Source organism: Equus przewalskii, chromosome 23, assembly GCF_037783145.1.
Source record: "Equus przewalskii isolate Varuska chromosome 23, EquPr2, whole genome shotgun sequence".
NCBI lineage: Eukaryota > Metazoa > Chordata > Mammalia > Perissodactyla > Equidae > Equus > Equus przewalskii.
Window position 1 is genome coordinate 16,641,393 of NC_091853.1, and position 17,825 is coordinate 16,659,217.

The window sequence follows — 17,825 nt, forward strand, 5'->3', positions numbered from 1 at the left end:
GTCATCAGCTATTCAAATGTCTTCTAGAAGACACATGAGACTTGCTCCACGGATCTCAAGGAAAAAAACTAGAGCCAACACATGGAAGTCTCAGGAAGGCCAATGTCAGCCCAAAAGACGGAACAATCTTGAAAAAAAGTATAATCGTGCCAAGTGCTGTCTGGCTACTTTGGAAAATAGTGCATTTGCTGGTCCAGGAAGATCTCAAGCAGAGTTTGGGCAGATGCTTGTAAAAATGTTTTAAAGGAGATTTCAGGACCGCATGAGTATATGCATGATTTTTTTCTTTTCTTAAAGTTTGGCACCTGAGCTAACAACTGTTGCCAACCTTCTTTTTTTTTTTCCCCCCTTTCTGCTTTTTCTCCCCAAATTACCCCAGTTCACAGTTGTATATTTTAGTTGTGGGTCCTTCCAGTTGTGGCACGTGGGATGCCGCCTCAGCATGGCTTGATGAGCAGTGCCATGTCCGCGCCCAGGATCCGAACCAGAGAAACCCTGGGCTGCCGCAGCGGAGCGTGCAAACGCAACCACTCAGCCACAAGGCCAGCCCCTGCATGATTTTTGAAATCTCCCTCAAATGGAGCTTCTGTGCTTTCTGAAGATGAAAACTTACAATTGTCAAACCAAGGTTTTATGTTCGTTTTGTTTGTTTGAAGTTGAATAAATAATATACAAAGTTTCCCTTTGACAGGTGCCATGTATATTAAACCTTTTACAAACTGTGAATAAATAAAAATTAAACTTAACTCCTCTGCTGGCCTCAAACCTCCTTCTGCCTCACTGAGAAACCATGCCTAGGTGAGCTGTGCATCTGACTGAAGCATCCAGTGGACAGTTTCAGGATTCCCCTTTGTCCTTGAGCTCACATTTTTCACTCCTGCTATGTTACGTACCTAACAGCTCCCAAACCTGACTTGCAGGTTCCCACTGTGGATCTCTGGGAAGGCTGTACTCCGGGATAGGGTTCCACTCAAGGATGCACGAACTTTCCTCTCTGGAGCCAACAGTCATCTCAGTTTTGAAGACCCTGAGTGTTTGCTGTTGGTGCTGTTTTCTGACTCTGTCATACTTGAATCTCTGTTGGTGGTCCCCAAATTCTTGTCTGATTTCTGATCACGTATTTTGCCTTAACTTTGAGATTCTGAATATTCCTAACAGTTCAATCATTCCTCCATTTGCGAAATATTTATAGTATCCTCCATGTACCTAGAACACTGTGTTAGGCACCTTAGGAGATACAAAAAGCCATACGACTCTGGCAAGGGCCTCAATCTGATAGAGAATATGAAACTGTGGACAGAAATAGCTACAAGCCACAGCACAATGTGCTAAGTGCCATAAGAGAGGTACAAACTAAGTGCTATCAGAATTCAGAGGCGGGTGAGACGCTGCAGAAAAACGAGATGTGACTGCAAGAGCAGTCTGGAAAAGCCTGATGCAACTGATGTGCTACTTTTTCAAAATCCTCATTTATAAGATACGTAAAATGTTAGATTCAAAGAAGAAGGTAGCTGTGAATCAGCAAAAGGATGTTCTGAGAAAGTATGTCTAACGTTCAACTGTAGATAAACCTCCAACATTAGCCAGAGGGGCTACTCAATGTCCAGCGCAACGCAAACACCAGAAAATCACCCTCATTGTGATCGTGGCCATTTACTCAGTCAGCCAGAAAAATTACAATTATGAAATTGAAACTACATTTGCTGCTCAAATGAGTCTTTTTAGAGATTTGATTTAGACTGAAAATTGTTCATTGAAGAGTTCCTCTGGGTAAAGGACTTCAACTGTACTTTATATTTTTAGAAACCTTCAGATTCATTCCCCATTCCAACACCCAGAGGTAGGTTACATCAGGGGGAGGCAAACTTTTTTTTTGGTGAGTAAGATTGGCCCTGAGCTAATATCTGTTGCTGATCTTCCTTTTTGCTTGAGCAATATTGTTGTTGAGCTAACATCTGTGCCAATCCTGCTCTATTTTGTATGTGGGATGCCACCACAGCATGGCCTGATGAGCAGTGTGTAGGTCCGTGCCCAGGATCCCAGCCTGCGAACTTAACCTCTATGCCACCAGGCCGGCCCCGAGGCAAACATTTTCTATAAACAGCCAGAGAGTAAATATTTTAGGCTTTGCAGTCATACAGTTTCTGTCGCAACTGTTCCATTTTGCTGTCGTAGTATGAAAACAGCCACAGACAACACACACGTGAATGAGTGTGGCTGTGTGCCAATAAAACTTTATTTATGAATATTAAAATTTGAATTTTATAACATTTTCATGTGTGACAAAATATTATTCTTCTTTTACATTTTTCCAACCAGTTAAAAATGTAAAATCCCTTCTTAGTTAGCAAGCCACATCTGGCCAGCAGGCTGTAGCTTGCTGACCCCTGGATTATGTCAATCACCCGATTTACAGATGAGAGAAAAAAGGCTAGAGGCAACTAAGCATGTTCCCAAATTGACAGCAGTTCAGTTTAGTAACGTCCATACATAGAGAAATAATGAAGCAATAGAAAAAACTGGGCCATTTACTCACTCTTTATCAACATTATTCACAGCATGGGAAAATCATATATTATCTATAAACTTTGATTCCCCGGGCTATAACAAGTAAATAATTTTTAAACTGTGCTTGGGAAGATTGGTTCATGGTAAATGATGCAATTATGGCTTAAATTTATATGTACAATGTTTTATTGTCTTTCTTAATTTTAATTTATAATGGCGGCAGTCTCTAAGTTAAAAAAATTTTGTGTTATTTTAAAGATCTTGTAGTTCATGTGATGAACCATACACTGCTAAATATTTATCAGTAAATAAATATTTCAAAAGAAATACGAATAGTTATTGATGTAATTTAATCTCAGTGCTACATGGAACGAGGATTCTACCTGCCTGTGTGTACCAAGATGAAGGGTTGGAAAATAGAGAATCAACAGCTGAAAATAAAGAAAAGCTGAAGAATAAAGCACTTGGAAAACCCAACCCCTCACTAGAATGTCACTGAGTTGAGGCTTTAAAATGATATAATAATAAATTTCAAAGACATGGAAACACATGGCTTCATAGCAAGAGCAGAAGTACACTTGTTTAAGACCTCCTGAAAGGATTAGAGCTAAAAATAAGTGTCAAAGAAAAGAATCTCCATGGTACTTACTCTTCAAACAAGTAAGTCTGTGGCAAAGAGAGCAGGTACATGTTCCAAATTCCACAAGATGATAGAAGATCAAACTAGGGTGAATGGAATTCACCAAATCTGAGAATACTTGAACTAGGTGGGCCAACCCATTGAAGAACAGAAGGGGTACATTGGAACCTAAATGAGAACCATTCCCATCAGGGAAGTGCTTGTTTGATTGTTTGATTGCTTTGGTGAGTTGTACAGAAATATAATTTTTGACTTATTTATTCCTTCAGTAGATATGGCTTGCACAATGTACAGTGGTTCTATTTCAGAAAATAAAAAATAAAAGAAAACCACAAAAAAAGAAAAAGAAAAAACTCTCCTTATTTCAAAGAGTGATACAGAAATAATAACTTTAAAATGTTAGCTAAGGATGGCCTTAGTCACACCACCATGTAAGCTGCTGAGCCTCTTTTTGGGCTAAAATACTTCAAGGCTATCTGCCAAACTGTATCCAAAAAAAGCAAGTGTGTTCCGTGCAAGTGAACACTTGTAATTGGAAAACCCCTGGCAATGGAAAACTTCCTTCTTTGTAAACTGATGTTGCATTTACATATATTGAGATATGGAACATATCCATAAATAAAGTTATATAATTCTCTATAAAGTGAATTTCTATATCCCAGTTCTTAGTCTGTTACACAAATCCTTAAAAAAATAAAACTGGCATTGAAAAATATTTAATGCATTCCTTTGTGTCCTTAGGATTTTTTTTGAGCAATTCAGGATGAGTTGAAAACTCTTTAAAAATGAACGAGAACTCTACTACAAAGTATATATTTCGTGGTATCATTAAATATTGATTAAGCAACCACCACATACAGAACACTGTATTGGTGGCTGAGAAGACTGATATTATACAATTTAGACTTGAATCTTTTGAAAGAAACACTTTCAAAACTGGTTTTTCATTCTCTTTGCCAGTCATGCATAGACGACTTTCACGATTATTGATTATCAATAGAAAAATAACAGAAAACATAGATTATCCATCTAGTTTTGCATGTTCCTCTCATGTATGAGGATATCTCTGAAACAGAGAGGTCCAAACTTAAGGGTTGGCACGTTACGTTTTTTAGTTTGCCTCCAAACTTTAGGCTGTTCATTTTTGACTTGGTCTATTGGAAATTTGTGTAGAAATGTTTCTCTTGAGATTCATAACACTTTAAAGGATGTTCCTACTAAGTGATACTTCAAACTATTTCTTAAAAGGCATATGAACCTATTAAGTCTGATAGTTCTAAGCATAGAGGCTTAGATATGCAGAATAAGATCAAAAAGAAAAGAGATACTGTGGGGGCCTGGAATTTGGCCACCCCAAGATATGTCTCTTTTGCATGATTATTTGGGGCTGGTTACTTTGCATACAGGAAAGCAACTGAAAAGTAGAATTTACTTACCCTTTGTAAGAGATATTTACATTGTAAAGGAAAGCTCCATCTGTAAAGATATCTCCCTCTCTACCAGGAAGAAGGGGCGGATGACCTTATCTCTAGAAACTCTTAATCAATGGGGAAGGCAAGGACTTAAATCTGCATTTGTTTATTGTGCTTGGCTGGTAACCTCCTGTAACTGGCTCCCCCCACCCCCAACATCCTCCTTTGTCTTTAGCTGGATATGATATTTAAGGTGGGGGCTTCAGCCATTTTGGTGAGTTGCTCAGCTTGCCTGAGCCTCTCCCATGTATACATGTTATAAAGCTTTGTTTAATTTTCTCTTGCTATTCTGTCTCACGTGAATTTAATTCATTCTCCAGCCAGACAAACCCAGAGAGGGTAGAGGAAATGTCTTCCTCCCCTACAATACTAAAAATGAGTATTTCTATATTTCAAAATTCCTCGAACATTAACTTTCTTTTTGCTCATATCCTGTTCCTTAGTTGGGATGAATTCCAGATGGGAGATTTGCCTCTCATGGTTAGCTTAGGTCCACCAGGCTCAGTTAGTCAATTCAGCAGGAGAAAGAAAATCAAGACACCTGTTTATGTGAAGAAAAATGTCCTAAATTTTCTTTTTCAGTCATTATTCTCCTATCGTGAACAGACACAGCTCCTGCCGGTGAAACGACCAGGAGTGATCCATGAGTTTCCATTAGTGGACCTTCAACTTCTCAGGGAGTTAGAATTCCCAAACATCTGCAGGAATATATTATTACAGCCATCATCACAGTGATGAGCAAGTTCTGGAATGGTCTTTGGAACTGCATCAACTGTTTCCAATTTCACAGCCTCAACATTAAAAAAAAAGTCAATGTTGGGACCCTGATTTTCTCTCATTTTATACTTTTTTTAAATGCCAGCAAACCCTTTTTCATCTTTTTATGTCCATAATGTTAACCAATTTCAATATCTTTCTTGCATGAAGAACTGTGAATAATCTAACTGGAACCTATTGGGAGATTTCACTAGAAGATTCAGATGTCCCAGGCTACAAAGAGACTTTGAATTTAGATACTTCCTTATTTTGCATTAGTGCTTGGTTAGAATCCATATTTCTCAAATTTTAGAGTAAGAAGTATGAATCTTCACATTTCCCACCAATGCCAAACTTGCTTCTCATGCAGTGTCCTTTACTCATCCATCTTGTACAGAAACCTATGAGTTACCCTGGACTACTTTGCCATCACCCATCCATCAAATCACCAAACAAGGATCTCTTTTTACATCCTACATATTTTCAAAATGTACTCACTCTGCATCCCAAATACCAAAAACTTGGGTGAAGTGACCGTCTTCTCTGACTTAACCTAGGTACTGGTGAAATAGGTGCCTAGCTGTCCTACATTTCCATTCTTGCCCTTTACCAATCTATATTCAAAATTGAATTAAATCATAATTTAAAAGATGACTATGGGATCCCTTTACTTAAAAAAAGCATGCATGTTTTCTCATTGTCATTAAGATAAAATATAAATTCTTTAACATGACCTACAAGCTGTTATAATTGATCAGTCTTCCACCTACCTTTCCAGTCTTAACTCTTACTCCCCTCTTCCTTGAGCCATCCTGAACTTTCCTTTGTTCTAATATATGTGGCTATCTCACCACCCCAGCCCTTGCATATAGCTGACTCCTCTACCTGGAACAAGATTCTATACATTCATTTATTTTTTATTTATTCAACAACTATTATGAAGCAAAGACTTGCTATTTGCAACTCTTATTATAATATACGATTATGGAAAGCCTACTACATACTAGGTATAGGAAATAATTCAATGATGAAAACAGGCATGGTTTTTGTCTTAATAGAGCTTAAGGTCTACCATGGAGAACAGTCACGAATCATACAGTGAAATGAGAGTTATGGCATGAAAAGTATAAGGTGATGTAGGATCAAATGTCAGGGTCACCATACTTAATTTAGGAGTCAGTGGAGGTTCCCTGAGGAAGTACTGTTGAAGCTAAAATCTGAAGGGCGAGTAGGTGTTAGTTGTGGTAACAGAAGAGTGTGGAGGGAGGAGGCGGTGGGGGGAGTGGTGGAAGGTACGTTCTAGTGACACAGTTAAAAGGAAAATATACAAATATTAAGAAAAAAATAGCCTTCTTTATTATAAGCACAGATATATTTGTTGAATATATTTTGTTGATAGCCTGTCTTGCCAGGGAAAAAAATTCGTAAAGTTCTCATTACCCTTTGTTGATAACTAAGTTCAGGTGGATCCTCCTTTCATAGGTGCTGTTGTAACTAAAAGAATAAAGAAGAAACATCTTGGATGAGAGAAAGAGTCTAGATATCAGGAATCTGGTTACGTCCTGAGTTTTGCTATGACCTTCACCAAATGACTTACACCTGTACCTCTGCTTTGTCTTTTGTAAAAGGAGGATGATAATATTATTCAGTTTAACTTATAGCGTAGGATCGAATAAAGATGGTGCAAATGTATAAGTACCATACTATGGTCAATGACCTTTTTTTATAGGCATTTCAAGAATATTAAACAGTTTCTCAAATTCTGACAGTTCTCTCTATATTAGTAGCAACTCAAATTCATTTTTCTTCTGACTTCTAGTTGTACCAATAGGGCTGCATTTCGAATTCCACGACATGTAGAGAGCCCTTCTATCACCCTTTAAGAGGAACCGATTTGGATCATATCTCTTTCAAAAGACCCAATTGTTCAAAGCAAAAATATTTTGAAGTAGAAAAACTAAAAAATCCAGTTTTTTTGCAATCATCAAAAAATGGGATACATTTCTGCCGTGATCAAGTCTCAATTCCTTTATTTTTTATAGCGAAACTAATCTGATCAGTCCTTTCTTACTTTTCTATTTAAACTTGCTATCTGATTTCCCAGTGGTGGGTTTATGGACAAATATAGCAACAGAAATGCAAAGAAATTTATAATGAAGTATAATTTCTGCATACCTAATAAATAAGAACTTGCACGTACAAAAAAACAACCAACAATTTCTAGCTTCACATTATCTTCTTATGTAATAGGGCAGACCCATGAAACAAAACATTGTTAGTTATGGGTTTACTTTGCAAAAACTTTTATTCATCCCTGAAAACATCTTAGCTACAGTTAAGTATATAGATGTCAAATATCTCTATCACAAACATTAATCTTTTTCCTATATGTTTCTATAGCCATAAATAGGAATAATATCAACTCCCTTTCAGAGTAAAGGGAAAAGCACATTACAAAATATTTTACTAATATTGAGAACTGTGCAAGTACTACTTTACAGAGATGAAGAGTGAGTTTTTAGTTCTGAATGCCACTTCTCTTTTTGTTTATATTCTTTCTTTCTCTTTTTTCTTTGGATTTCAAAATATAGGAGCTCTATTAAAGACATCTAATTTTAAAGTTCTGTTTGGGTCTTGTTAAAAATTTTCTATTACAAATTTCAGGCCTCTTAAAGAAACTTTGATAATTTTATTACATTAATTATTTTTGTATTATTGCAGAGAAAATTTTAAAAGCCATTTAAAAGGAGAAAATAGTTCACGGATAACTGTTTCCTTTAGAGATGGGAATAGAGCTCTTAAGGAAATAGGTATTTAGGAATCTCATTTAGCTGATGGCCAATTTAATTCTAATCTCTGTTAGTATATATTTGAAGGAAATAGAGTTCACGGAATTATGGAGTCAGAAGATTTGTGAGCACTTCTTCCTGTCTTTGGTACAGTGCAAAGGAACTGAGGAATGTGGCGTTTGCAAGAGGAACCAGGAATGTGGCGTTCAAGTCTCAACTCTGCCACCCACTCTCCGTGTCACTTAAATCACTTAAGGAAGTCAGCCTCTGAACATGAGTTTCTCACTTGTAAAGTAAAGATAATGATGCCTTTCTTATAAGCTTGTTATTAGGAATAAGTGACATAACATATATGAAAAGGCCTGGTAAACCGGAAACTGCTCTCCAAAAATAAATTACAAAATTTATCACAAGCTCAAAGTTTCCCACAAGAGAGATTCCACAAAAAATAGTTTAATATGTATTTGTGGTCTTCTTCTTGCTTCCTTTTCACATATATATCTGCTAAAACCTCCCTTAAGTTATAAGCTCCTAAAGCCACAGTAAGCACACCATATCCTCTTTCCCTTTTTCTCTCTGGATTACACATAACTAATTGACACTCAAAAGGCTTTGTTGACAGATATTCTCTTCTTCCCCAGTTCCGATATCAAGCAAACAGTCATGACTGTCAAAGAGTCTCCTTTCACCTATTCTGTATCTTAACCTCCCTGCTGTAATCCAGGCTTATTTCCACATATTCTCTTCTCTAAGCTCATGGAGAATTGGCAGGTCAGCATCCACTCAACAAAAGCCTTTATCACTGTTACCAAACTCTATTCAGCTGTGAGACAGAATCCTTAGTTCTCAGTCTAAATCTGTCCCTCTTGCAATCCAAAGCAAGCAGAATTAACGATATCCTTAGCCCCAGGAAGAAAGAAAGGAGGAGTACCTGCTGGCTCGCTAAAGATTCCTAGAGCTAAGGAGTTCCAGAGGAAAGCTCATCCCTGTCTGAGCAACGGAGAGGAATAAAGTACATCAACATAGAATGATTAGAGGAAATACGGACACAGGAGAAAAGAAGAACAGGGGTGAAGATATCAGAATCAAACGAAAGTGAAAGTAGAGTGTTCCCAGGGCACTGATGTTCCTTTTGAAGAGATGCATCCTGATGAGATGCTCTGGTCTACCCTGATGCTTGAACAAAAGTCTTTATTTAATAGGTAAGTTGGCATTAGCTCCTAATAAAACACTTCTAAAAGCGAAGGGGTGCTGAGAAAGGGATGGCTACCTCTCAGTCCCCCTCCTTGGATCCTATAAATGTGCCTCCCTGAGCAGCGCTCTACTCCACGTAGTTCTAATATTCTTTCCCCCGAGATTTTTAATAAGCAGGCCCAGTTCAACGCACCTTTTAGGTTTAAGAGAGGAATATTTTTAGTTTAAGCTACCTCACCCAATCCTTACCGATATGATGTGGCTTTCATTAAACAGCGCTAGGAGGGCTCACTCAATCCTCAGGCTCAGAGTAAACACGTGTGCCCGCAGCCAGCTCCGGCGCGCCCTGTGTTTCAGCACCGCCGCCTCTGGATAGCGCCTTGCTGGCCGGCCGGGTCAGGGCCTCCCATCCGTCTCTCATCCAACCCCAGCCCACTACCTCTCCTCTTCTCCTCATTTCCCTCAGTGCTAGAGAAAAAAAAAATACCACCATCTTCTAACCTCTCCTCAATTCCGGCTTCTAAAGTGACCTCCGTGTCCCTCCCTCAGGGTCTAAACTCGCACACCCCCGCGCCTTTGGGTCTTACAGGAGCAGCAGCGAAGCCGCGTCATTTACCCACTGGTGGCCCAAGATCTCCAATAGGTATCGATCACCTTTCTCTTGCCGCTGCTGAATGCCAAACAAGCAGCCAGGAGCCCCCCCTTGCTCCTTCTCTCTCCACGCCCCAAAGCCTCCAAGAAACAAACGCGTGATGATGCGCCCTCCACCCACCCCCCAACACACGCGCGCACACACACACATACAATCGCAAGCCGCAAGCTTTCCGGGTGCCATTGTCACCCTGGGCAGAGCCTCAGCCAACTTGGGCCCCCATCCATTAACACCGGCTCGCAAAGGGCCGCCCGCAGCGGCCGCCCCGCCCCCTCCCCTTCCTAGGCAGCGGGTCCTGGCAACCAAGCCCAGACTGGCCAGGCCCCCCCACCCCATTCACTCAGCCATCCACCTCGCGCAGGCAACACGCGGTCCATAGCCCTCAAACATTCGCCCCTGGGCCGCCCTGAACCATCAGCCAAACCCTAAATTAATCTCTTTGAAGCCTCAGCTCTGTTACTAGTGTGTTGTGTGTGTGTGTTTGTGTCTCCGAGGCATATACATCATTTAACTCCTTCGAGCTTTCCGCCTATCCTAAACAAACAGCACGTTATCTCCAGCCCCCTCCTCTGTTCTCCACGCCCAACCTCTGCCCCCATCCCGATTCTCACAAGCCAAACAGCCAAACCACCGCACCACCGCACCCCAGTTCTCGAACCTCGACCTCCCGCCCAGCCCACACCAGCACTCACTTCCAGCCCCTCCCCTCCCCCACCTCTTGGCCCCCTGCGAGCGGGGTCAGGCCCGAGCAAGTGACGCCTCGGAAGCGCAGTCTACGTCCCCTCCCAGGAGCCAGGAATAGAGGGGCTGACCTCCCACCAGCGAGATCAGCCTGCTCACCCCTCCGGAGGGGCACACGCCTTACTGTTCAGTCGCCCTGGAAAACACAGGTGCCGGAGAAAGAAGAGAGGAGGAAGCAGCCTCCGGGGGTGGGCGGGAGGACTCACCGAACATCTGAATGTGCCCTTTGGTGATGGGATTGAAGCTGCCGCAGGCAAGCAAGATAACGTGGGTCTTGGTGGTCTCGGTCATGGTGTGGGTGGGTCCCTCGCCCTGGTCCAGGGGTCGCCTCTCTTTTTGTGTCTCGATGTGTCTGCAGAGGGAGAAAGGAAGGCGAGGCTCCGGTGGTGGATGCTGTGGACTCCGAGGAGCCGCTCTAGACGCAAACCGCGTCACTCCCCGCCTCCCCTTAACGCTTGCAGCTCCGGCAAAATCCGAGACCGCTTTTGTGTTGCTCTGCTGGTTCCCTCTCTTTGCTTTCTAGCTTCTTTCGCGTCTCTCGTCCTGGTCTCCCACCCCTCCCTTTTTCTCGCCCCCACCCCTGTTCACTCCTTCACACTTTCTTCCTTAGTGTTTATCTACAAGGCAAGACATGGTACCCAAATCCAGAACCATGAATACTTACAGCATGGTGTGAGCTCTTTATATCTCTTACCTCCTTCTGATATAGTTTGCCTCCTTGTCGCTAACATTCTTCTGTCCACATCTACTTTCTCTAACATTTCCAACGCCAAAAATGTTTGGTCTTAAGAACTGTTTTCTTTCTTGCTTCTTCGGATTTTTAAGTGAGAAATGATCACTGTTCATTTCAAGAGTGTTCATTTCTGCCTTTCTTTTTCCCCTTATCTGATGATTTTGAACTATTGAACTGAGCCACATCTTGACCTAGTGGTTGCCAAAAATAGCAGGAACCTGAATCTTTCCCCTGGAGTGAGTTGAAATAATGCTATCAGATTGAGAGAAGATGGATGGGGCCAAGTTTCTAAAGCTGCCTTAGAAAACTATTTTGATCTTACATAAGCTATCAAAGTTGAGACAAAGATTTACCCATTCAACAAGTATTTCTTGAGTGCTTGCTATGTGTTTGGCTCTGTTATAAATCCTGCTGATAAAAGCAAAGTCCATGTCTTCGTTGAGTTTACATTCTACTGGAGGGAGATAGACAATAAACAAACAGAGAAGGAAAATATTAGATGGCAATTGTGCAACACACAATAAGTGAATGCAATTCACTCTCTGACAGAACAAAGGTGAGTGGAAGAGAGGGGGTTATTTTAAATGAGTAGCTAAAGAAGGCCTCTCTGGGGAAATTTAAACTAAGATTTTAATGACAAGGAGTTGCTAACACAAATATTTTGGGGCTGGGAAGGGCTTAATATACTCACAGAAATGAAAGAAGGCCGGTGTGACCAGAACGCATGAATAAGCGGAAACATGCTAGGAGAGAAGATTGGACTGGTGATGAGGACCTAGTCAAGTAGGGCTTGTAGGCTAGGGTAGGTTTGGAAGGCAAGGAACTCATTTAGGAAATTCTGCTGGTAGCCTTGGAAGTGGAGCTGTCCTTGGTCTAGGATTTATAGAGGTGAAGTTGATGAGAAGCATATGGTCTCAGGATAAGTTTTGTAAATAGACTTTACTGTCTTTGTAGATGGATTGGATGTGGAGGATGCGGGAAAGAGACATCTAGGAAAATGTCTTTGAAATTTGACTTAAGCAAATGAGTGGACTGAGACTCAGAAAGATCAAGAAAGTTTGAGGGATGACCAAGTGTTCTATTCTGATACAATAGATAGACTTAATAATTCTTTTATGTAATTGAGATATAATTGACATATATCATTGTATTAATTTTAGGTGTACATAATAATTCTGAACTTAGAGATCCACAAGTATAAAATTTACCTTTGCTGGGCTTTATGTTCTTGGATAAGTTACTACCCTATATTAGTGGGTTGGTCTTTGTTTCTTATCCAAGGGCATGTGGTAGGTGTGCAGTACATATTTGTTAAATTATGCTGAATAGCAATCAACCCTAATAGGCACAAACTTTCTAGTTTAAGTACAAGAGTCCTAAGAATTGATGTATATTTACAATGGGGTTTGTAGCTTCCCTGACTTAGGATGCAAATTAGTGGGGTAGAAAGAGCAAGAGATGTTGAAGGGAGGCTGGTGTGGGTATGCAACTCTTACATTTACTAGCTGGGCAATTAACGTAATTATAGTTGAGCAATAAATATTTATTAAGTGTCTGCCACGTGCCAGGCACTTGACTTAGGGGCTGTGAACAAAAAAAGTCCCTGCTTTAATAGAGCTCAGATTCTAGAGGAGGACAACAGACTATAACAAAAGGAATAAACATAGTGGTAGTAGGTGCCATAAAAGAAAAATAGAGCAGGGTAAGAAGAAAAGGAAAGGGAAATCCTCTTTTATTTTAGGTGGTTAGGGATGGCCCCTCCGATAAAATGGTATTTGAGCAGGGACCGGAAGGAAGTGAAGGAATGTGTCATGTGAATATCCGGGGAAGAAATACCTGGCAGAACAGTAGGTGCAAAGAGTCTGAGGAGCAGGAATGCTTGGGCGTGTTCAACAAGGATGCCCTATGGCTGGAGAAAAGAGAGTGGGAAAGTGGTAGGAGACAGATCAGAAAAGTAGGACAGATCTCATCAGGCCTCGTAGGCCCTGATTAGGGCTTTGGCTTCTTCACTGAGAAAGAGAGGAAGTCAATGGAGGGTTTTGAGTGGAGAAGTGATGTGAACTGGCTTGTACTTGAAGAGTATCAGTTTGTCAGGAGATATAAATTTTGGAGTCATCAGTAAAGTTTCATATTTAAAACCATAGGATTAAATGAGGTCACCTATGGAGTAACAGATATGTAAAGAAGAAAAGAGGCCCTCAGATTCAGCCCTGGGGCACACCAAATTACTAATAGTAGCTAACATCCACTGAGTATCACTGGAAGCCCAGGCACTATAAGCCGTTTACAGATGTTAATTCATTTAACACTCACAATAACTCTAACTTCATATACTTTTATCCCATTTTAGTGATGAGCATAAAGGAGCACAGAGAAAAGAAATAAGTGGTCCAAGTTCGGATAGCTAGTATGTATGGAGCCAGATTCAAACCCTGGTAGTTTCTATGGAAGCCCCTGCTCTTGATCCAAGGCTGCTATCTCATCTTGTTTCACTGCTAGGCTATACCAACCACTTTCGCAAAGATGAGGATAACTATACCCACCAAGCCACAGAGATGTGAGGATTACTGATAATGTACACAGGACACTTTGCATATAATAGATGGTCAATTCGTGATACCTCTTTTATAGAAGAATGGGACTTCCTAGCAGAGGTTTGAAGAACAGACTGAGAATTGCCTTACCAAGTCTTTAGGTTTTCCCTTTTTATCCAGGAAAAAGGGAAGAGTTGGCAACAAAATTCAATGTAATCTGCTGGAATAACTGGACATTCACTCAATACTACAAATTAATTTTAACAAAAAGACAGAAAAAGGGGCTGGCCGAGTGGCATAGTGGTTAAGTTCAGCACACTCAGCTTCGGTGGCCTGGGTTTGCAGGTTCAGATCCCAGCCTGAACCTACACCACTTGTCAAGCCATGCTGTGGCAGCAACCCACATACAAAATAGAGGAGGATTGGCATGGATCTTAGCTCAAGGCCAGTCTTCCTCAAGCAAAAAAAAGAGAAGGATTGGCAATGGATGTCAGCTCAGAGCCAATCTTCCTCACCAAAAAAAAATGTCCAACTCAAAATTCCCACATGGAATAGTGGTCAGTAAATATTTACTGATGAATTAAGTACGAAAATCTTTTTACCAGTCCAGAGAATAACAACGAAATGTGAATTTGTAATACAATGTGACAAATATGTTTTTAGTCTTGTGGGTTATGTCTTAAGCAAGAGTTTAAATTCTATAGATTAGATTAATTGGTTGTGATTCTAATTGTCTCCTGTAATTTTCTTTATGGTTATCTCTAATTTGTGTATACCCAAAGAGGGCTCTGGAATTGGAATATAAAAACATGGAGAGCGAGTCCTGGTTCTGCCATTTGCTAATTGTTTGGCTTTGGGCGAGTCTTTTATTGCTAAGACTATTTTGTCAACTGGAAATACCATAATACATGCCCTGTGTTCTTTACAGGGGTGCTGTATGGATCAAGTAAAACCATGTGTGAGGAAATGACTTTTTTAAAAGCATGTTAGCAGCTTTAGGTCAAACTCCACAGTTGCTACATACAAAACATCTATTGTACTTAAGTGTTTAGTTGTTTCTATTGATGGCTTTGTCAAGGATGTTTCTGGAAGTTCCAATCTTAGAGGGTAATGGCTTTGGAAATGTGTCAATAGTGTATATATCAAGCAATGAAAACAAATACCCAAAAACATACTAACAACAAATTCATTTTCAGTGAAGATTCCAAGGCTGGTTCACATAATACAGAAATATGAACATCAACTCTTGTGTAATCCATGTCCCTTAATATATATAGTGATCTATTCTCAGGGGTGCTTATTTTAACTTAGGTCATATAATTTGGTCCAATATTTCAACTTTCTAACAGCTGGGTTATTGCTTTAGGCTGAAAAGGAACCAGAGTCATTCTTCCATAGTAAGTTTTGCAGTCTGCTCCAGCCAGTTCACTTTCGAAACGGCTCAGGGGAGACAGTCCAAGCCAGAGCTTTCCCTGCTGTAAACATCTTTTCTGATGGGCAGGCTTAAGTGTCTTCTGGGTCTGATTTGAAATGTGCATTTGTAGAGTCTAGCAGAGTGGGGACATATGCTCAATTATCTCCCTATTTCCCTATTCCACATTAATCATCCATTTGCATCACAAATCAGGGTGAAACCATTCCATGTTATAAAGCTGAGTTGCAAAGTAATATTAGAGATCACCTTTTTTAGGAAGAGCAAAAAGACATACACAGAGATGTGGGTCCCTCAGTTCCCAGGGTCAAGTCAGATACTGAATATTTATTTTCTGTTTTCCTGGTAAAAATATTATTCTGAGAAAACCATGACTCTGGAATTCTCTACAGTTCTCTACATTGATATAGTTCTCTCTCCTTTGTTTTTTCCACTTGTCTTCAAGATAACCATCTTCGGAGACACAGCTAAAATGATTGGCATTTCTTTCCCCATCTTCCGCACAAGCAAATATTTTTACATCTGTGGAGTGAAATATGTCCCTAGATCAAGATCCTCCTTCCTCCAGCTCTAAATCCCCAAAATCTCACTCAGAATTATATTTTCTCTAATTATTCAAATCATATTTCACAAATGAAAGATATTTCCAGATTTAAAACCCGGTTATCAATTATAAATATAACAATACTGCTGGTACCACAGTGAAAGGAAAACAGTACACAGGTCTTTATAACCAATAAGCATTGTACACCATTAAAAATAGGGAATTTCTTCAGATAACTCAGATATCTGCTAATTTCTTCATTATGGCTTCTTTCAGATATATGGGGGAGGGACATTTACAAATTGTTATTTTCATCTTGAGACTGAAGATCTCACTACTTCTCATAAAAAGCTTGCCCAAGAGCAGAAATAGGAGATAGACAAGTCAGTTCTAACAGACTTGGAAAGAAGTATAATTGATTAAGAAGTAAAATTATTTCCTGAAATGACATCGGAGAATATCTCTGCCTCCCTCCTTTAAGTCACCCAAATGGAAAACACATTTGGCTCCAGGGAGCATTAAATAAAGGATAGGGAACATAAAATACAAAATATTTTTTCCATGACATCAATACCTCACAATTTGGTTAAGTCCGATCTACCCCAGAATTTCCATCCCATGACTCCCTAAACTTATGAGATGTGGAAAATAACAGTGCAGCAGAGCCACTCGAATAACTTGCCAGTGATAACTAAACTAATTTCAGAGGAAATGGAGGCATAAAACGAATCTGCACCAATTGGACCTCCTAACTTTAATCTTCACAACCTGTGTTCATTCCGTTGCTAGAGTTGAGGTGGCTCAAGGTTGACAGCTGTATGTTTTTAGATTTTATAAGTTGCTTGTATTACTCAGGACTATTTCAGATATTCATAACAGAAACCCTTTTCAAACTAGCTTAAGGTGAAGACAGAATTCATTGAATTTATGTGATTGGGAAGTTGTTTCATACTCTTTTATGAGATGGTCAGCTAGGTGGGGCCACAAGAGGAGACTCAGGAAAACGGAGAGGCTCAGGAAAACAAAGTTTATTATCTTCCCAGGTCCTAGAGACAGGAGGCATGACACATCACGCAGGGCCACATGGGAACACAAGGGTGGTCAGGAGGCAGAAGACAGGAAGTTGTGGTGGGGAGGCCTAGGCCATGGCTTTTGTTGAGGTTTCCACAGGAAAGGCAAGGCAGGACAGGGTATACAGTTTAGGATTGGCTAGTTTGAATAATTTTGGAGGGCTTTGGGCTATTGGGGTGGTCGCTAGTTGCCTGGCAGCTGGCCCTAGGATGATTGCTGGCAGAAGAATATTGCCTCCTGGAGTTTATGGGCCAGATGAAAGAGGTCTGGCTCTGGATTAGTTTGCATATCAAAGACATGCTCTTTGCTGGGCCCTTTGCCGTCTCTAGGAATTGGCTGCCTCAGGGCAGGGCACTGTCTCCCTATATATTTATAAACAGAAGTTTAAAAGATACATCTAGCTTCAGGACCAGCTGTATCCAAAAGTTCAGATATCATCCAGACCCCTGTCTTTCTCTCACTGTCTCTCAGTTTACTTTCCTTTGTGATTACTTTTTCAGATGGGTGCTCTCCATATCAAAGCAAGGTGGCCGCTGGCAGCCTCCAATTACATTGTCCTTACAAATCGTAATCCCATTGAAAGAGGGCACATCTTTCCCGGGAGTGCCAGTAAAAGTCTCAAGGAAGACTCTGATTAGTCCTGCACTGATCATGTGCCCATCCCTCATCAATCACGGTGACTAGAAAGAGGAAGTATTCTAATTGACCAAACCTGGGTCATTTGCCCATGTTGGGCTTGAAGGGGAAGGGAAACAGGAA

General features: G+C 40.5%; 1 protein-coding gene across 1 annotated transcript in view; it reads right to left on the reverse strand.

Moving 5' to 3' along the window:
- Positions 1–11,267, reverse strand: part of NMNAT2 (nicotinamide nucleotide adenylyltransferase 2) — a 138,489-nt gene extending 127,222 nt beyond the window's left edge. The window contains exon 1 of the mRNA XM_070590987.1: positions 10,959–11,267. Within this exon, the coding sequence (XP_070447088.1) occupies positions 10,959–11,043 (85 nt within the window). The 5' untranslated portion in view covers positions 11,044–11,267. The remainder of the gene's footprint in view (positions 1–10,958) is intronic.
- Between the last annotated feature and the right edge of the window lie 6,558 nt (positions 11,268–17,825).